The sequence below is a fragment of the Cebus imitator genome, unplaced genomic scaffold (assembly GCF_001604975.1).
Source record: "Cebus imitator isolate Cc_AM_T3 unplaced genomic scaffold, Cebus_imitator-1.0 Scaffold606, whole genome shotgun sequence".
Taxonomy (NCBI): domain Eukaryota; kingdom Metazoa; phylum Chordata; class Mammalia; order Primates; family Cebidae; genus Cebus; species Cebus imitator.
In genome coordinates, this window is record NW_016107921.1 from 821,672 (window position 1) to 842,491 (window position 20,820).

General features: G+C 34.7%; 1 protein-coding gene across 2 annotated transcripts in view; it reads left to right on the forward strand.

The window, feature by feature from the left end:
- Positions 1-16,737, forward strand: part of PPA2 (inorganic pyrophosphatase 2) — a 104,233-nt gene extending 87,496 nt beyond the window's left edge. Inside the window, exons 11-12 of one of the 2 annotated variants that reach the window (XM_017516830.2) lie at positions 15,225-15,261; positions 16,354-16,567. In XM_017516830.2, coding sequence (XP_017372319.1) covers positions 15,225-15,261; positions 16,354-16,382 — 66 coding nt within the window. In that variant the 3' untranslated portion in view covers positions 16,383-16,567. Of the gene's footprint in view, positions 1-15,224; positions 15,262-16,353 lie in introns of both variants that reach the window. The other variant, XM_017516831.2, reaches the window with a different exon arrangement.
- Positions 16,738-20,820: the final 4,083 nt, after the last annotated feature.

Below are 20,820 nucleotides of genomic sequence, written 5' to 3' on the forward strand. Positions count from 1 at the left end.
TAGAGACGGGGTTTCACCGTGTTGACCAGGATGGTCTCGATTTCTTGACCTCGTGATCCACCCGCCTCGGCCTCCCAAAGTGCTGGGATTACAGGCGTGAGCCACCGCGCCCGGCAAGACTCTTTGCTTTTTATTTCCCATTAGTTTAGCTGTCTCACACGTTTTCCTTCTATAAACTAAGATGATATCCTTGGATTTTTACATTTCAGTGACAATGCTGCATAGTCAACTGAATTTATTAGTAAATTAATGACTGATTTGGAGATCACTAAATAAGAAAATTTATATTCAGATAATCAAGTCATACTGCTTATATAAAGTGTGTTTAGGAGTGATCTTAGGCTAGAATCTCATTTATAAATTAACGGTTTTTAAAAAGTATGAGATTTAAAAACTAGTGAATTTAGATCTTTACATTAAGAACAACTAAAATGTTCCTAAATGCTAGTTGATCACTGTGGCTGCTTTTAGTTTATCGGTTTGTTTTTTTTTTTTCACTAATGTATTGGCTATTTAATTAATGCCTGTTATGTGGTAAGATCTGGTTGCTGGTAATGCAGTATTAAAGAAAAGATACAAAAACCTCTGCCCTTGTGTAGCTCACATTTTATCTGAAGACATGGGTAAGAAAGAAATATGCAAGTAAAATAATGAACGTGTCAGAGACTAATAAATGCCTTCTGAAAAATGAGCAGGAACAAGGGGATAAAGTGCCAGAAGTGGGATGGGAGTTGAAATCATTAAAAAGGTGGTCAGCCACAGCCTCACTACGAAGAGGGCCAACATATGAGCAAGGATTTGTAGAAGGTAAGGGCATGAGTCAGGAGAAAGAAGAGCATTTAAGGCGACACTCCCAAAGGCCCTGAGGCAAGAGGATGTCTGAGGTATTCAAGAAACACCCAAGGAGACCATAGTGACTGGCAGAGTAGAGAAGGTATGGGGGAGAAAGGAGGAGATGAGATTGGAAATGTTTGGATCTGGGTTTGAAGATGGGGGTTTATTATGAAAGACTCTGTGCAGGTAATTTAAGGATTGCATTTCTTATTCTGAATGAAGTAGGGAACCATTAAAATATTTTCAGCAAAGGAGTGGTCTAATCTGACTTTGATTTTAACAAGATTATTTTGGCTGCATTGGTGAGAATGGACTGTAGGCCATAATTAGATTAGAGAAGATACAGGGAAGCTGTCACAATGATGCAGGCCACATTATTTTCTCCAAATTATCAGTTTTGTATCTCTGTAGATTATATTCAGAATTTGCTTTTCATTACGTACTTATTTAAGGGTAAAATAAAGGAAAATGAAAACTTTTTATACAAGCAATCTGTCTCACTAATCTCAGATTAAGTCTATTCCATGTATTTCAGTTTTAGATTCATAAATATTATAGTAAATACTGGTCTTAAAATTAGTCACAAGCTTAAAGTTTCTATATTACATTTTTCTTTTTTGCTTTTTCATTGTTTTCTGTCACATTAGTGGCAAAACAGTAAAAAAATAATTGGAGGACGTATATATGATCTAGTTAGATTAGAGGAGAAAGATTAGAATTCAGAAAGGTGAACATATGGCTTTAATTACATGGCTTGGTAACTTGGTTGAGCTTCACAGTAATGAAGAAAGTACTATACTGAATAATTTTTCACTGAAAATACTGCATCAGAAATTTGCAATTTAGAGAATCCAGTCCCTCTTCACTAGCTCAGTGGAACTTCATGTATGCCAGTTTTCATTATTAAATATTTGTAAGTCAAATAATTGCCCTATTAGCACCCTCATTAGTGATTCAGGATTCTTAGAGCCCAGATTAGTTAACGCCCTTTTCATATAGAGTTTAATTTGTAATAACAAAATTATTTGTCATAAAAGCGTTCTATCTCATCGTTTCCTTTCTTCAGAATCACATTGAAGTGTTTGAATCGGAATTATTTAGGTGTATATTTCCATGTCTCTTCATTTTACTGCATACTGAATATTGTACAGTCTTCAAAGTGCTGTCAGGTTTTTTTTTTTTTTTTTTTTTAATTGCTTAGAATAATTGAAGACACAGAAGTCATCCATCATACTTGATCAGATTCAGACCATATCAAGTCCTGGGTTTGTATGAAACAAATTAGAAGACCCAAAATTTGTTAGTGAGCTTAGAATAAGTGAATTAACAAGTCTAACATGTACTTAAGTAATATTATCTTGAGACTTATCTGTAGATGTTAAATGATTCTGAAGTATGGTCATTAGAAAGCCAGACAATAAGGGAGGTTTCACTTTCTAGATGCATATTGCTAGAATACTCAGGATATGTTGATTGAAATTTTAGAATACGGTTAACTGCTTTGTACTTTTAAAATAGACAGAATAAATGAACTAAACTGTTGAGTAATTAATAGAACTATTAATTAGGAAGTATATGCTGGATGAACATATACTGATCAAAACACAATTAAGTGTAACATTGAGGCTAAAAAAAATTGTTAGTCATCCAACAATATGTACCGATCAGTTAGGAAAAATATTGTTAGAATATCCAAGAAAAATAAAATACAAGCTAACAAATTGATGAATATTATTATGAACCCTCTTAGAAACAAAATAGAAAATATCTACAGAAGTAATTTATCATACTTAGGTTAGAGATCTCAAGAAGGATAGATCTGAAAAGATTTCAGAAGGAGAATTTAAATGATCAAAATGATTATTGGGCTTTGCTTACAAATGTAGATGTTTGAATTATATTTGATCACAAAAAGCATGACTGTATCATAAACAAGTTATCTTCATTTGATCCCAACACACTAGGGATCCATAAAAGGCAGAGAGAGTGCTCTGAGTGGGCTACAGCACGTGGCTCTGGCAACAGAACTAATACTCTGTATGTAATAGTTCAGCTGCAGGACTACTCAATTATTATTATTATTTTTTGAGAGACAGTGTTTCGCTCTGCCTTCCAGGATGGAGTGCAGTGTTATGATCATATGGTTCATGGTAGCCTTGACTTCCTGGGCTCAAATGATCCTCCCACCTCAGCCTCCCAAGTTGCTGGGACTACAGGTGTGTGCCACCACACCCAGTGAATTTTTTATAGTTTCTGGTAGAGATGGGGTCTCACTGTATTGCTCAGGCTGGCCTCAGACTTCTGGCCTCAAGCAGTCCTCCCACCTCAGCCTCCCAAAGCACTGAGATTATAGGTGTAAGCCATTGCTCCCAGCCTACATTTCTTTTTGTAAAGTTTTTAACGTTCACTTGATTTTACAGCCAAAAGATAGGAGATTCTTCCCAAATACTTGAGAATTTTGTAACCAACAGTTGGCTCTTTATTTCAGGGAGCAAGATAAAGCATTTATAGACAACAAAGAATGTTTATGTGTGCCTGTGTGTATGTGTACGCAAACACATGATTTGCCTTTCAGATAATATTGTTGATAGTCTTTAAAGTTATTTGATTTGACTATTGGAATTTATGATGCGACTTTTAGGACCCTTTAGTTAAATATTATTTTGAGAATATTGAAAAGATTCAAATTAAATGTGTAAGATTAATCTAATGGACATGTGTAATTAGTGAATACATCATTTTTTCAAGTATATGTACACATTTCCAAAAATTGAGTAGCTATTAGGCCACAGATAGAGTTGCTAAAGACTTGTCATGCATATCACATCCTCTGTCTATAATATAATCAGTTATGAAAGTATTAAAAAAGCAGAAGTTCACGTGTTTGGAAATTTAAAAGTCAGTAAGTCAGGGCTCTTAAAATGAATTATAAATAATTTATATTTAAAACTAAAATATTTTAAATTGAGAGACAACTGAGTCAGTGTATGTTAAAACTTATGTCATGCAGCAAAAATATTTCCTAAGAAATTAAATGTATACAATATGGTAGAAATGAAGGAAAATTATAGAAGTTCAACTTAACAATTACTCTGTTCATTTTTCTGACTTTTTATATTAGAAGAAAATTATAATGAGTAGTGTAAATATTTAATGAAACAGAAAACAAAGAAATAATGACAAGATCAAGGAAAGCAAAAGCTGGCTTTTCTTTCTTTTAAGACTAATTATATAGACCTGTGCCAAGAAAGATGATGAAATAGAATAGGCACAAATAAAAAGTAGCAAGAACTAAAATGAAGACGTAACTACAGGCAGAATACATACTTAAATAATCAGAGAGAATACTGAAAAGCTTTTTGCAATAACTTTCTAAACAAACATAAATTGATAATTTTGCTTAAAATATAAATTGCCAATATTAAACCAAGAATAAACAGAAAACCCAAATAGGCTTGTAAAACAATACTTAATCATGAAGATGGTAATTTTTCCCATGTTAATTAATAAAGTGAGTCTATTTTTTTCATCAGAATCCCAGTGAGATTTTTACTGAACCTCACAGGGTGACTCTAAAATGTATATGAAATAGTAAAGGGCCAGGAATAACCTAGATGAGATCGGGCACGTTCAGGGTGGTATGGCCATAAACAGGAATAACCTAGAAAGCATTAATAAATTTAAGTAAAGGGGGAAAAACTATAAACAAACAAAAAAAAATAAGTTACAAGATAAGTCATTGATTGGAAGGAGATATTTTCATATAAATGATAAAAGGACTAGCATCTAAAATAATAAGCAACTTATCCAAACCCACAAGAAAAAGATAACCCAGTAGAAAAAAATTGTATGAACAACATGAATAGACAGTTCACAAAAAAGGAAACATAAAATGACCACTAAACATGATAATTTGCTTTATTTCACTTGTAATCAGTGGGATCAAAATAAAACAATACAATTTTACAGTTGTAGGTTATCAAAAGTTTAAAAGTCTGTTAATACCAAGAGTTTTTAGGCAACTGTAGAAAGGGAACCTTTCATACTTGATGGTATGATAGGAGTATAGATGGCTACAACTGCTTTGAAGAACATTAAGTAATTTCTAGTAAACTTGATGCTTACAATTCACTACTCAGAAATTACCCTTTTAGGTACACATCTTACAGAGACACTATGCATGCGTTTATGTAATCAGAAATTGAAAAACTAGAAACTGAATTAAATGTCTATTGATAAGAGATGAGGTGAAAATGGCAGGATACATATATTATGTACCATTTATGTATTTTTTAAAAAGCAATAGCATATATTTTTTATGAATACAAACATATAGATAGATATTACATTTTAGAAACATAAGTAAGAAAAGTAAACATCAATTTCAGCATGGTAGCCAGAGGTTACCTCTGAGAAAAGAGGGGAGTAAATAAGATTTTTATTTTTAATAAATAGGGAGAAAGAGTTAAGTTAGATCTGAAATAATAATATTAACTCTTCTATATCTAAGTAGGTATGCATTATAATGGCCTCTGCATACAGAATATGTTTGAAGTATTTCATAATTTAAAAATTTGTATCCCCAGAAAAACAATTCAAGAGAATTAATGGAGCCCAAAGGTAGTTCTTTGAGAAGACTGTAAAACTGATAAGCCTTTAGGCAAAAGGATCAGGAAAGAAGACACATTTTCAAAGTCAGACGCAAAACAAGTAATATCACTGCTAATTCTACAGATATTAAGAGAAAAATAAGACAAATACTGTGAAGATATTTTATATCAATAAATTTGAAAGCTTGGATAAAATTGGCAGCTGCCTTGAAATACAGAAACTACTAAAGCTCACTGAAGAAGAAATAAGCATAAACAAATTAAATTTGTACTTAAAAACCTTTCTGTAAACACGACTCTAATTTCTACTACTTTTGTTTAGCATTTGTACTGAAGGTTCTAGCCAGTGCAATACGGCAATAAAAAGAAGGAAAAGGCATTCAGATTATGAGGGAAATGGCATGAATGTCTCTATAGAAAATTCAACAAATTCTACCTAAAAATGACTAGAGTAAGTGAGCTTAGCAAGATTGTAGGACACGAGATTAATATAGCAAACAATTGCAGGCTGGGTGCAGTGGCTCATGCCTGTAATGCCAGCATTTTGGGAGGCCAAGGTGGGTGGATCATCTGAGGTCAGGAGTTCAAGACCAACCTGGACAACATGGTGAAACCCCGTCTCTAATAAAAATACAGAAATTAGCTGGGTATGGTGGCACACTCCTATAATCCCAGCTACTTGGGAGGCTGAGGCAGGAGAATCACTTTAACCTGGGAGGCGGAGGCTGCAGTGAGCTGAGATTGTGCCATTGCTTTCCAGCTTGGGCAACAGAGAAAGACTCTGTCTCAAAAAAATATATATATACATACACACACACACACACACACACACACACATATAAATTAGCCAGTCATGTGGTGGTTACCTGTAATCCCAGCTACTGGGGAGGCTGAGGCAGGAGAATCACTTGAACCCAGGAGGCAGAAGTTGCAGTGAGCCAAGATCACACCATTGCACTCCAGCCTGGGAAACAAGAGTCATTATATATATATATATATATATATATATATATGGGGGGTGTGTGTATATATATATAAAGCAACTATTTTTGTATACTGGCAACAATTGGAAAATAATATTAAAAATACATTATTTATAGTGGTAACAAAAATATAAAAGAAACAGGAATAACTCTGGTAAAAGTATGCAAAGAACCTGTACCCTGAAAAGTATAAAATATTGCCAACAGAAATTAGAGCACTAAGTAAATGAAGTGTTAATAATGTTCATGTATTCAGTATTACATGTAATATATTACAGTATTTCAGTATTTTGATATCAATTTTGATAAAGTTGATCTACAGATTCAGCGCAATGTTCATCATATTCCAATATACTTTTTTGTAGAAATTAAGCTGATATAAATAAATCCTAAGGACCTAGAATAGTCTAACCTTGGTAAAGGACAAAGTTAGAATCATAACTTTTCCTGATTTCAGGACTTTAAAAAAAAACTGCAATAATGAGAGTATAGTAATAGCATAAAGATAGATTAGTGTAACCAAGTCTAGACATAGACCTACATATCTATGGACAACTGATTTTCAAAATAATATTTTTTCAACAAATAGTGCTTAAATAATTGGTTATTCATATTTTTAAAAACATTTCAGTCTTATACTATATATATTTGTCTAAAATGTATCCTAGACCTAAATTTAAGGCACAAAACTATAAACCTATTTTGACTTTGGATTAGACAGTATTTCTTAGTTATGACGCCAAAGGTACCATCTGTTCTTTAAAATGATAAAATGGACCTCATCAGAATGACAAATTACTGTTCTGCAAAAGACATTCTTGAGAGAATGAAAAGAAGCTACATACTATGAGAAAATATTTGAAAATTATATATCTGACAAAGGGACTTGTATTCAGAATATATAAAGAACTCTCACAACTCAAGAAAACAAAGCATAAAGTTTTTTAAAAACAAAGCATTAAGTTTTTTTAAAATGTACAAAATCGGCTCTGTAAATGGATAGATGAATTTTTAAAAGAATTTTTTAAAAGTACAAAATATACGAATGATCACTTCACCAAAGCTATACAGAAGGCAAACACACACACACACACACACACACACACACACACACACACACACACAAAGTGATGCCCAATTTTAGTTATTAAATGCAGATTTAAAACGACAGTGCATGCTAATACACACTTTTAAAATGTCTTAAGGTAAAAAGACCAGGGATACTAATTGTTAGCAAGGATGTGGAGGAACTACAGTTCTCATTTACTGCTGGTTAGAATGCAAAATGGTACAACCATTTGGAAACACTTTGATATTTTCTTGAAAAGTTAAACATACACATATCATGCAATCAAATCATCCACTCATATTTACCCAAGACAAAATGAAGTGTATGTCCATACAAAGACTTGTACACAAACGTTTGCAACAGCTTTCTTTGTAATAGAAACTGAAAACAACCCAAGTGTTCATTAGTGGATGAATGGTTAAATAACTTGTATATTTATGAGGACTACTACTCTGTAATAAAAAGGAATAGACTATTGATACATGCCACAACATGGCTGAATCTGAAAAAAATATATTGAGTGAAAACAGACATACATATTTTATCATACCATTTATATAAAATTTTGGGAAATGCAAGCTAATGTATAATGCAAACCATAGAGAGCCAGGAAGAAGGGATTTTTACAGTCTCTTTTATAAGAGCATAGAGAAACTTTTAGGAATAGTGGTGAATATATTTATTATCTTGATTATATTGATGGCTTCATGAGTATATGTATGTCAAAACATCAAATTACGGACTTTAAATACATGTAGTTTATTTCAGGTCAGTGTTAGTCTAACGACACATCTTTTCAAAAAAAATTTTTTTTTCCTGTAGTCAGATTGTCTAGGTCCAAATCTCAGTTCTGTAATTTATAATCTGAGGAAAATTTTAATTTATTTACATCTTGGATTTCTTATTTATAAAAAGGGACTTATCATAATAGTATCTCATCAGGCCATTGTGGAGAATTGAATGAGCTAATCCAGGTAAAAATGTCCAGCAGATAGAAAAAATTAAATAAATGTTGCGTTTTATTGTCATTACTGCTATAAGTATATTTGAGTTAAACTGACCACAGAGAGAGAAATCCCTTCTATTCCAGCCTCTTCTTTGAATACTTCTAATGATGAGAATATCACTTCTTTGTGAGTTGACCCATTCCATTGTTGGATATTGGAAAAGTCAGAGTAACTAGTTTTTCTAGACATAGGAGAATTGGTCCTACTTTCAGAGACTCTAATAGGAAGAAAGTGGGGAAGAAGAGGTGGAACAGGTGGAGGGGAAAAGTAGTTAAACTACTCTTCCCATCTGGGAATTTTTTTCCCCAAACTTCTCCCCTGTGCTTTAAGCACTTTCCTCTTTGAGGAAATGGCACATTCTAAGCATTATGCAAAGTTGGGGGAAATTTGAATTAAACAATGTGTAATGCTCTCTAATAATTGGTACTGTAATCATTTTACTGGAAAAATGATTGAACTTTATGAGGCTCCACACACAAACTCGGGGCATATAGAACTGAGGAGATAAACATATTCAGTAATAAGGGATTACCGGACCTGTCTCAGACATGTGCTCAGCCTAACTCCAGGGATTTAAAACTCTTGCAATCTAGAATTCAGGCCAGGAAGAGTAAGTAGCTATACACTTGCTCAGTTCTTGGGAACCAGACCTGTGCCACTGTGAACCTCTAGCTCACAGTAGTGATAGAAAAAATTCAAAAGCTTAAAGACTTCTAAAACTGGGCAGATAGAATCTCTTACTTTTGTCAGTCAGATAATGCCTGATGTGCCTCTAGATAATGCCTAGAATGCCTCCCAGAGAGGTCTCAGCGGCCTCAGTCTGACTTTGTTTTTGCCTACTCATGTACAGATTTCCACTAAAACCAGTCTCAAAGGAACCTGTAGCACACAAGGCTCAGAAATGATAGTGATGATGGTACATGAGACGCAAAATGGATAGTGGTTTGAAGTCAAGTCAAGGGGTAGTTAGAACTTCAATATAATGTTATTTGTGGCTACATTTGGTAGATCTTATTTCTTCAGTAAAGAAACAATATTAATAGTGTTATATAAACTTTGAATGGTTGTTGTATAGTTGATGCAGGAATTCTTAGCTGAATTGTAAAAAAGCAGTGCATTCAGGAGGCCAAGGCCATAATGTGAAGCCCATAATGTGAAGCAGTTAACATCAGCATGTAGTGTGGCCATCTGTTTCATCCCAAAATGTTATTAGTAGTTCGATAAATTCATATTGGCATTTATGTAGAAACCCAAAGATGAATCCGGGTGAAGGACTTCAGGTGAATACATCAGCATAAGCTTCTCATGTGGGTCTGAGGCATTGTTATCATTAAAAATAATAGCACTTAAAAAAATTCACACTAAAGCCATGTTTTATTTTTCCTGAGGATCACAGCAAGATGGATTAATAAAGCAGTAGGCTTAGAACCACACTTTTAGAAATTCTGCATTCTAATAAGAAAATACTAATTAATATTGCTAAATAGTTGTAAGTAGGGAAAGTAATTACCAGCAGAAGAATGGTGAAGTTCATTGTCGAGTTCTTAGATAGGACTTGTAACAGGACTTGTAACAGTGTGTTCCTCAAATGGTTCCTTTGGGCTTAGCCTTTATCTCTGTTTAGGGCTTTCCTGATAATATGACAGTAACAGCTTCCTTGCTTGGTCCACAAGGAGAAGGCATTCCCTGGCTTCTGGTTATTGAAATTGAGCCAGCTCAGAGATAATCTCTAAAGTTAGTCTGGCTGGGATGCCCTCTTCTCACCAGGGTTGCTTTGACCCCTCAGACTACCTAGACAAGAAATACTTCCCTCTATGGGCATGCACTTTAATCAAAACTATGTCTCCATCAAAGAGGACCATATTTTCTTTATGAGTAGAACTGATATTTGGATGTAATTTTCTAATAAGGTCACAATACAGTGTCATGCAGATTTGTTTTATTTATGACCCTGAGAATGAACATCCTTATCGGAATTCATTGAAAAAATTGTAAAATAGTGTCTTTTCTTCATAAGTCAGGGTCTGGTTCTAATCGGACCCTGACTTATGAAGAAAAGACATTATTTTAGTGTTATTTCTGCCTCATCTTTCTCTTTTTGCCCCTTAACAATTTTGCTCTGCATTACTGCTGGATGGTAGACAAAGTTAGTGAAAGTAAAACCAATAATCTAGTTAGCTACTAGCCATTAAAATGCATTCTTGAAGAGGAAGTATTAATAGGTTAATCTTACATGAGCTTAAAATACTTTTATATCTTCTTTATGAAAAACGAAGAATTGGACATATTTTATTGATTCTAAAGCAAAAAATCTGAAAAGGATTGTGTGATGAAAAGTAAAATGAATATAGCATAACTGCCTTATGAAGTATAAAAATGCAATGCAAAAAGACAATATTTGGTTGGGTGCAGTGGCTCACACCTGTAATCCCAGCATTTAAGGAGACCAAGGAGGGCAGATCACTTGAGACCAGCCTGGTCAACATGTAGAAAGCTTGTCTCTAAAAAAAAAAAAAATAAGAAAGAAAGGAAAAAGGGCCGGGCACATTGGCTCACACCTGTAATCCCAGCACTTTGGGAAGCTGAGGCAGGTGGATCACATGGTCAGGAGTTTGAGACCAGTCTGGCCAATATGGTGAAACCCCATCTATACTAAAAATACAAAAATCAGCCAGGCATGGTAGCGCACACCTCTAGTCCCAGCTGCTTGGGAAGCTGAGGCAGAAGAATCTCTTGAACCTGGGAGGTGGAGGTTGCAGTGAGCCAAGATTGTGCCACAGCACTCCAGCCTGAGTGACAGAGTGAGACTCTGTCTCAAAATTAAATAAATAAATAAAAAGAAAGACAATGTCCAAGGCACTTTAATTCAACTAAAACCTTTCATCACCTGAATGAAAAATTGGAAACGTGCTTTTTGCCTTTAATTTTGAACTCATTTAGTAAAATGACAAAATGTCAATCCCTTTGTTACGTATAGTAAAGCAGGATACTTTATATTGCTTCAGTGTGTCATGTTTGTTCATTTGAACAAGTTTAACTTGCAGGTGAAAATGCTTGTAGGGGCCTGGTAGAGTTATTTGAAAGAGAGACACAAGTACAGAGCAGTTGTATTAACAGTTTATATTAGTTTAAAATGTAGTTTATGTATAAATAGAAAAGAAATGAATACTTTGGTAATGAAACCATTAGATTTGTTTAAAAGCAATTAAAGACATAAAGATAATGAGAAAGATCGTGAGGATGAGGAAGAGGAGTAGATAACGTTTTTATAATTTATGTATGTATTTATGTATTTATTTTGTTAAAAGACAGGGGCTCACTAGGTTGCCCAGGCTGGTCTCAAACTCCTGAGCGCAAGTGGATCTACCTGCCTTGGCTTCCCAAAGTGCTAAGATTACAGGCATGAGCCACCATACCCAGCCATGGAGATAGTATTTTTAAAATTTAGACTGTAAAACAATACTTATTATTGTGTGGATAAGTTATCTTGGATGAATAGAGGATGTCCACCTTCTTTTCCTACTAAGAAATTAGATGAGGTAAGTAACTCCATTAAAAGAAATTAGAAATAACTAAAAGTTCTTCTTTTAGTTTCTTACAATGAAAATGTAATCATAGTATCCCCTGAGAGTGAAGAGTTGGGATTGGGGCTCTTTGGGGTACCACTCCATACATTTCTTTGTTCCATTTTCTATAAGTAAGTGTTATATTTGTCGTTATGTTTAAGCACCAGGAAATCATTGTTTGTAGGTTAAGAGTCAAATAACTGATGCTTATCATGAATCATTATTGTTATTTTCAAATTTAAATGATAGTTTCTGTTTTAGTACAGTTTTTTTTTTAATTACCTTCAAACTTTGTCATTATCTCTGAGTGTCAGACTTACCTATGATTTTGGTGTGTGTGTATGTGTATGTGTGTATTTAAATATATAACATATGACTTTCTATATTCTGTATATATTATATCAATTGAGAAATATATTTGAAGAATGAATAAATAAAACATTTCTGGAAATTATTTTAAAAGAAAATGTAATGATAAATGTTTTAGAGTAGTTTGCCCATTTCTTTTCTGTAATACTTTTTAGGTTAATGAGAAGTTGCTCAATTATTCTGTTTTTATACACTATACATTTTATTCCTCCGAAATGTTTGGCAGCTCCAACAAGAAGCAGCTGCTAGTTTTAAGCAGGAAATCTAAACAGCTAATTTTTGAAAAAATTTTTGTATAGTTATACTCTCCTTAAATTGTGCAGGACACAAATAGGCATCCGGCACAATTTAAGGAGTGTATAGCAATTTCATAGAATAAGCAGGTTACCCTGTTTTATGGTCTGTTTAGAAAAATAGCGCCATCAGATCCCAAATGCCTAATCTCAAGGAGTACAGTGTTTATGTTGTGTTACTCTCATACCCAGATTTAAATCTTACCATCCTTACAACCAACGATAATTAATAATTTTTCTTTGTGCACAAGCTGAGTAGAGATTTTATTCTTTTTGAAGTACTCTGAAAAACTAAAGGATGTTTTTAAAAATTGTAATTTTAGGCCAGGCATGTGGTTCATGCCTGTAATCCTAGCACTTTGGGAGACCAAAGTGAGAGGAATGTTTGAGCCCAGGAGTTCAAGACCAGCCTGGCAACTAAGCGAGACTCCATTTTGAAAACAAAACAAAAAAAAGATAAAAATTGTAATTTTATTTACATGGTTACACCATCCTTTTCTTTGATATAAAGAAACTAAAACAAAGCCATTTTTCTTTTTTCTTAAAATAGAGTAGAAATAGTGATAGCTTTAAACTATTTATTATTTGGGGGAATGTATTAGGATTCTCCAGAGAAACAGAACCAACTGGATGTTCATATACAGAAAGAGATTTATTATAAGAAATTGGTTTACATGATTATAGAGGCTTGGCAAGTCCAAAATCTGCTGTTGGGCTGGCAGGCTGGAGACTCAGGAGAGCCAGTTGTGCAGATAAAATCTGATGGCTGTCTGCTGGAGTATTCCCTTTTGCTTGGGACAGTCTAGTCTTTGTTCTGTTAAAGCCTTCAACTAATCAGATGGGGCCTACCCACATTATGAAGGGCAATCTGCATTAATCAGAGTTCACTGATTTAAATATTAATCTCATCTAAAAACACCCTCCAAGTTGCCACATAAAATTAGCTATCATAGGGAATATTTTAATATTGCTGAAATGTAAATCTTTCTTCTTGTGGAGTGGTGGCTATTCAGTACTGCCTTTAGATTTAAGCATGGAGAGCCTTCCTCAGATGCTCCTTTTTAGAGGGTCCTGCTTTGTTCCATATTCAGTCACATACCTCACCATAGAGCAAGAAGACCAAGGGGCCAAAGTTACAGACTCACTAGGAGGTATGCCCCCATTCTAGACCACATCCTGGCTACCCAGGACCCTAGAATGCTCTGCCCAGACAACTTCAAGCCTGTTTCTGGGGCCTGTGTAGAAACCAGGCCACATGTCTCCTCAGGTCCACGCTCCTGACTCTGTGGACTTTGTACCCACTGATACTTCTGCAGGGGGAGTGGGTGGCTGTTTGGAGGAAGGTGCCTAGATATGTGGGCTACTAAATTTCTCCCCATCTGCAGATGAGGCCCTCGCAATGCAAAAAGGAGCCTGGAATAGGGAGAGAAGTGGAGCAGGCTGAGGGCCTCTTTTCCTTCCTCTTCCACATTCAGACACATGTCTTTGAGGTGTCTGGAATCCTAAATGAGAGCTTCTTGGTCATTACAAAGGTATTTCTATCAAGGTAGTAGGATGGAACACATTTAACATATATATTAATCACCCGTTAGCCTGAGTTATTGTAACTTTTAAATATTTAGATGTATATTTGTACCTCTGTCCCAGACTCACCAAACATTAGAGGCAGGTATTTCCTATGTATTGAAGGTCAGCAAATTCAGAGAATTAGAAGTTAATTACCAAATCTGAAATCTGAAAAGTATGTTATAAAATCAGGATAGAGTAGGGGAGGGTTATCACTATGAAGGAAGGAATCATAGTTGGGAAGGGACCTGGCAGGCTTCATTTCTCCACTTGGATGGTGGTTAAAATAGATGTAAATTCTAATGATTCTTTAAACTAAATAGTCTTTGTGGCTTATTCTGTATTGAAAAGGATCTTCCAATGAAATGTTAAAAAATATTGTTCTTAATTACGGGGGAAAAAAACTGTCTCAGAAAAATATTTCTCCCAACTTGTCTGTTCCAAGAACCTTGGCCCAGCGATCAGAATAAATAGAAACAATAATTTAAAGTTCTAGAAGCCACATAAATCTTATAGCTTGTGTGTGTGCATGAACAAGCATATATATTTAAGAGTGTGTGTGTGTGCGCGCGCGCGCGCGCGCGTGTGTGCGCACGCGCACACTTAATTTTTACTTTCAAGACCAGCTGTGGAAGCAATTGAAAGAAAACCAGTCTTCTCATTCCTGACTGCAAGGCCTTCAGTGGATTCCATGGGTTAAGATAAAAAATATTTTCAAGTATTTTTATTTTACTCTATCTCTGTGGTTTATCTGAAAGAATGAACAATGATAATAAAAAGCAAAGGGGAGTATTTACCTTTTTCAGGTTAGAGATCCATTGTGTGTAAACTTTGTTCTATAATTTTGTGAAAAAAACTTTTCTGGATGCGCTTTTCACATGTAAATATTTATTGTAATAGAGATTCTTTCCCTGTTTTTATTTTCAGGTATCATCTTCATTGAATAAAGAAAGTAATAATGAAGGTATAGTATATTTTGGTTTGGGAAGAGTGAGGTGTGTAAATATGTTTGTTTACAGTAGTGGAAGCCAAAAAAATAAAATAAAATAGATTAATTTAAAAGCTATATAAGCTAAGTGAAATATTTTTAAAATATTTAAAAATTTTAGGTGAAATTTTTCTCAGAAAATGAGGAGAAAGCATTTAACTACTTTTCTAGGCTAGAAAATAATGTGATTTTGCAGTGACTTTTTTTGATGAAGTACTGAGATATTCAGCCAGTTCTGATAAATTTAATTTTAAAAGACCTAATTTAAAAAAAAAAAAAAAACCTCTTACATTCAGATATTTATCTTATCATTTTAATTAATTACTTTAGCTGAAGATCTTAAATCAAAACCTATACTGTTGTAGGATTAAAAATAAATACAGTATTTTTATTACCATTATTTGAACCCGTTTTAATAAACAAGTAGAACTCTCTGTAGTGAAATTTTCAGAATTTAAGCATGTGCACCTATCATTTGTCTTTCAAAATATTGCAAGGTTTTTGGCTTTTTGTTTTAATATAAAATATCGAAAGAGCATTCAACTTGCAAATTTGGAAGAAATATGAGAACTTTTTACTGTGAGTCAAGTATGACATGTTTAGAAAGGAGTAAATCCATAGACATGATTTCATGGGAAAGCAAACTGTATTCCTTATATGGTAAGCTAACAAATTGTTTCTTTGCAATACTATCCCATTTGGGGTATTTTGGGGGTAGTCAAATTTTACAGTACAAGCTTTTTCTAAACCTTTCATGTTGTAGCACTTTTGTGTTGTCTGCTAGAGACAAAAATGACCTGGAAAGATCAAGAAATAAAGTAGGAAGGCTCTAGAATATTTAATGTAGTTTTATATAAGGCTTGGGCCTAATGAGAGAACTTGAGACAAAAGTTTAAAGGGGAATACCTTTAAATAGAGAAATGCAACGTTAAATGGAGAGCTTATGACTGTTTATATCTGCCTAAATACTTCCTAAAAGCCTAAATTAAATTTATTTGATCCCTCCCTCCTCCCTCCTTCTTTCTTTTATCCCTTCCCTAATGCCCTCTTTCCCTATTTTAAATGTAGAGCAAGTGTGGCACTTCCTTGACAAGTGATTGGAACATTTGAAATTCTGCTGTCAAGATTCCAGTCTCTAAGGACTTCAAGACTCTTTTTTTTCCCCAAATGCCAGAGACAAGGCGGGTCTATGAGCATTTACTGACTTCCTGTCGAAACTTCATTTTTTTTCAAACTTTTTGAGATATGTAATATATAAATAAACAGTAAGATTTTTGAATTACTCTCCTTTGGACATTTATTGATATTTTGTTTAATTTCATAGCACAAATTTAGAGGCATTGAGTTGACCATTTCTAGTTTCTATACCTAAAGGAACCCAATGATTTTATTAGTTTTTATTTCTAGAGGCTGGATGTAAAAATCACAAATTCAATAAATTAAAAAAATTTGCATAGATGACTGTTACTTTCCTTTTCATACTACATTATTCTTTTTCAAGTCCATTGCTGGTAGAGGCTTTAAATATTTAGCCAACCTCTATTTTCTTATTAGTGCCTGTGTAAATATGTTACATTTATTAAGGGTCCTTCCTGTAATTTATTGTTTTGGAAGCCCTAATATCTTTTTTATTCCAATTCATTCCCCTTATGGTGATGACTCTGAGGATGACTCTCATTGCCTCTGTGGGATGACCCACTCTGGTGATGACTCCTTCTATGGTGGTGACCTCTATAGCGATGACTCCCAAATCTCCATAAGAGGCCCAGTTCTGTTTCTGGGGTCTGCCTATTGGTCATCAGTTTAAATGCCTTTGACTTCTCTTTTCCAAACCTGAATTCATCTTCACTTGCACATATGCTCCTCTCTCCTTGTTCCTGAACAATGGAATAACTTTCTCTAGATCTTCCACTTGAAGCCTTGAAATCATATGGAGCCCCTCTTTACTCATGAAGATAATCTAAATGTTTATTTGTTGTCCTAATTTGTTGACACCCCTACTCTGTTGGTTTTCCCTTACTTCACTACTCTTGTTAACAGGCTCCTATCTCTTCTCCATGATGTTGAGATCCAGCTCCTTCGCCTTATCCCCATTGCTATAGATCAGTATCATGCACTCTTACCTCCTAACCAAGTGGTTGTCCTGCCTCCAACTTTTCTCCCTTCATGCCATCTTCCACATTAGAAATGTGATTTTCCTAAAGCATAGATCCTATTATGCTTTTCTCAAAATGCCATTTCTAGATTCTTGATAAGAAAAATCAGACTCTCTCCTTTAGTCAGGAAACCTATCCTGCCCCATACAATGCTACTCACTCCTCAAACACGTCTTAAACTCTCACACTCTGAATACTACACTTCTCTCTTACCAGTTTTGTCACTACTTTTTCTCCCTTCTTCTATATATCATCATTAACAAATTACATTTAGTTAAAGTGCTTTGTGGTTTACAAAGCACTAGTATGATAACAGTTATTGTTTATTGAGCATCTATTGTATATCATAAGCACTGTTTTGGATATTGTGTGTACAGATACCCTATATGCCTCATACTTGAGGCTCTGAGAAGTTCTATAAATTGCCCAGGGTCATACAGGTAGTTCAGTTTCAGAGCCAGATTAGAACCCATGACTCTATGACTCTAAATGGTTTTTTCATCCCTGTATGCATGCAGTTTCTCACATACAGGCAAAGTTCAAAGCACTTGTAATATAGGCAAAGTTCAGAGCACTCCTATTTTATAGATAAGAAAATAGGCACAGAGAGTTTAAATGATTATTCCAGGAGTAAATATTCTCTCGAAGTGTCTTTGGTAATGTATGAACCTCTTTGAGGGACAACAACAAGTGTAAGAGAATAATGAATTCTTTTTACTTTTATTTATATATTAAGTTTTTAAATTGTGAAAATGAAACTTATAGAAAGAAAACAGAGTACTACTATTGCAATAGTTGTAAAAAGTAAGCTGGACTTATCAAGGGATAGATAATGGATTTATGGCATGTAGCATGTTAGTGTCTCGAAAGTTGGAAGAGAGAAGCTGTATTTGGTGGTCCTCTTGTGGGACAAGGCACAGCTAGTATTTGTCCCCCCTCTCCTCCTCACAATCAGCAGTACTTGGATGCTACCTAGTTAGTGAACCTTGCTAGACAGACAAATCCATTTGATATGGTTTAGATGTTTTGTTCACTCCAAATCTCATCATGAAATATAATCTCTATGGTAATAAATAAGTTCTCACTGTATTAGTCCATTTTTATGCTGCTATAAAGAACTGCCTGAGACTGGGTAATTTATAAAGGAAAGAAGTCACTTATAAACGGAAGAGTTAATTGACTCCCAGTTCCACATGGCTAGGGAGGCCTCAGGAAATTTACAATTATGGCAGAAGGGGAAGCAAACATATCCTTCTTTACATGGCATCAGGAGAGAAAAGTGCAGAGCTAAGGGGAGAAAAGCCCCTTATAAAATCATCAGATCTTGTGAGAACTCACCAGAACAGCCTGGGGAACCACCCCCATGATCTAATCACCTCCCACAGTCTTCCTCCCCCAACACACAAGATTACAACTTGGATTACAATTCAATGTGAGATTTAGGTGAGGACACAGCCAGGCTTGCTTTGGTAGTTCACATAAAAGCTCTCATGGGAGAGCCTGGCAACTCCCATTCTTGCTCTGCTGCACCCACCCTGTCTTGCCTGTTCTCTTAGCATGTGACACACTTGCTCCTCTTTTGTCTTCTGTCACCATGTAAGCTTCCTGAGGCCTTCACCAGAAGCTGAGCAGATGTTGGTACTGTGCTTATACAGCCTGAAGGACTATGAGCCAAAATAAACCTCTTTTCTTTATAAATTACCCAGCCTCAGGTATTTCTTTATAACAACACAAAAACAAACTAATATACCATATGTCTACATTACTGCAGTTAATCATAATTGTCTTCATAGTATGTGATGTTACATAATAATAATCTTAGTGTAGAATTTTGAAAATGTTTTAAACTATAAGCATCTTTCTATGTTGCTACATAGTCATCACTGTTATGATGACAATTACATTTCATTGAGTGGCTCTTTCATGATTGTTTCAGAATGTCTTCCAGACTAGTTAATTTAATTTTTGGCAGTCCAATCCCATGGAACAAATTGAATAGATACTATACTAAATACTTTTAAAGAAAAACTACTGGGAAAATACAAAGTGACTCATTGTTAAAACTGCCTAAAACAAATTAGGAAATTAAAATTGATCCATAGATTCAATTTTAAGTAATACCCACAGTCAGTCCCATGAATGTGAAAAAGCAAAGGGGGTGGAGTATCCAAGAATCATTCTCAAACTTGCTATTACTACAAATATCTGAATTTTTTACGAGCTTTCATTTATTGCTCACATAAGACAATCATTTCATATATGATATATTTAGTAGCATTTATTCAGTCTACACAGGAGCACTTAAAGTCTGTTCCTCCATCGATGACTACATGCATTTTTAGCAGTTTATGTGCTTATTAATAACATGATGATTTGGTTTCAGAAGGAATTTCATTGTCTTGCCATAGGTCAAGGTATGTCTTGCCACTACTAGTTTATCTTTACTTATTATAGTGTCTTTTAATGTCTTACATGGTGAATGAAATCTTTAAATTCTGGTTAGCTTCTATTATTTTCATCCTTCTTTCCATATTCTGTTTTGTCAGTGGGCTCTATGAAATACCAGCATCAAAATCACCAAGAATGCTTCTTAAAGTACAAATTTCTGGGATTCCCTAAAGATCTATTCAATCAGAATTTCTGGGGTAGGGCCACAATCATTTGTCTTTCCCTCCATGAGTCTTATAAAGTTTTAAACCCATTAGCTTACATAGTCACAGGATAGATCATACTGGGAATTTTTCAGTGTTAATGTTCTGTTTGAGTTTATCTCCCTGCTAAGAAGAGGAGAAAGGAACTGAGATGTCTGCCTGTGTAGTGGATTCATACAAAGAATATTATCATTATCTCATATAAAAAAAAAAGGTAGGGGGAGTAAAAGTTGCACCAAGTTTAGTATTAAACATTAAATGTGGTTTAGGTTAAAATTTAAAAATTTACTTGATGAGAATAACTTCGTTTTCTAAGTTACCAAACTGTGTTAGATAAAGTAAGCCCATATAATTGGGCTGTTTATCAGCCCCACACCAAGGCTTATGTCTTCCTAGGACGCACTGAGAGATAAGCCTCTGTTTCTGATGTGGCAGCCTTGGAGAAGGCAGAACAGTGAAGAGGTGGCTCTGCTGTAACAGATGTGGGAGGAGACAGTGGTGGCCACGGAAGATAGAATAGCTTTGTAAAATGTGCTAGCCCTAGTCACAGATTAAGGTTTCTGTGGTTTACCCTGTTCTGATGACCTGTTAGGACCAGACTCCACTTCTCAAATTATGCCCCTATATAATATGACGAGTAGCCCATTGCAGTCAGGAAGAAAGGCACAGTCTGTCTTTCCTGCAGTCAAAACATACTTACTGAGCTCTCTTTGTGCCAGATCCAACAA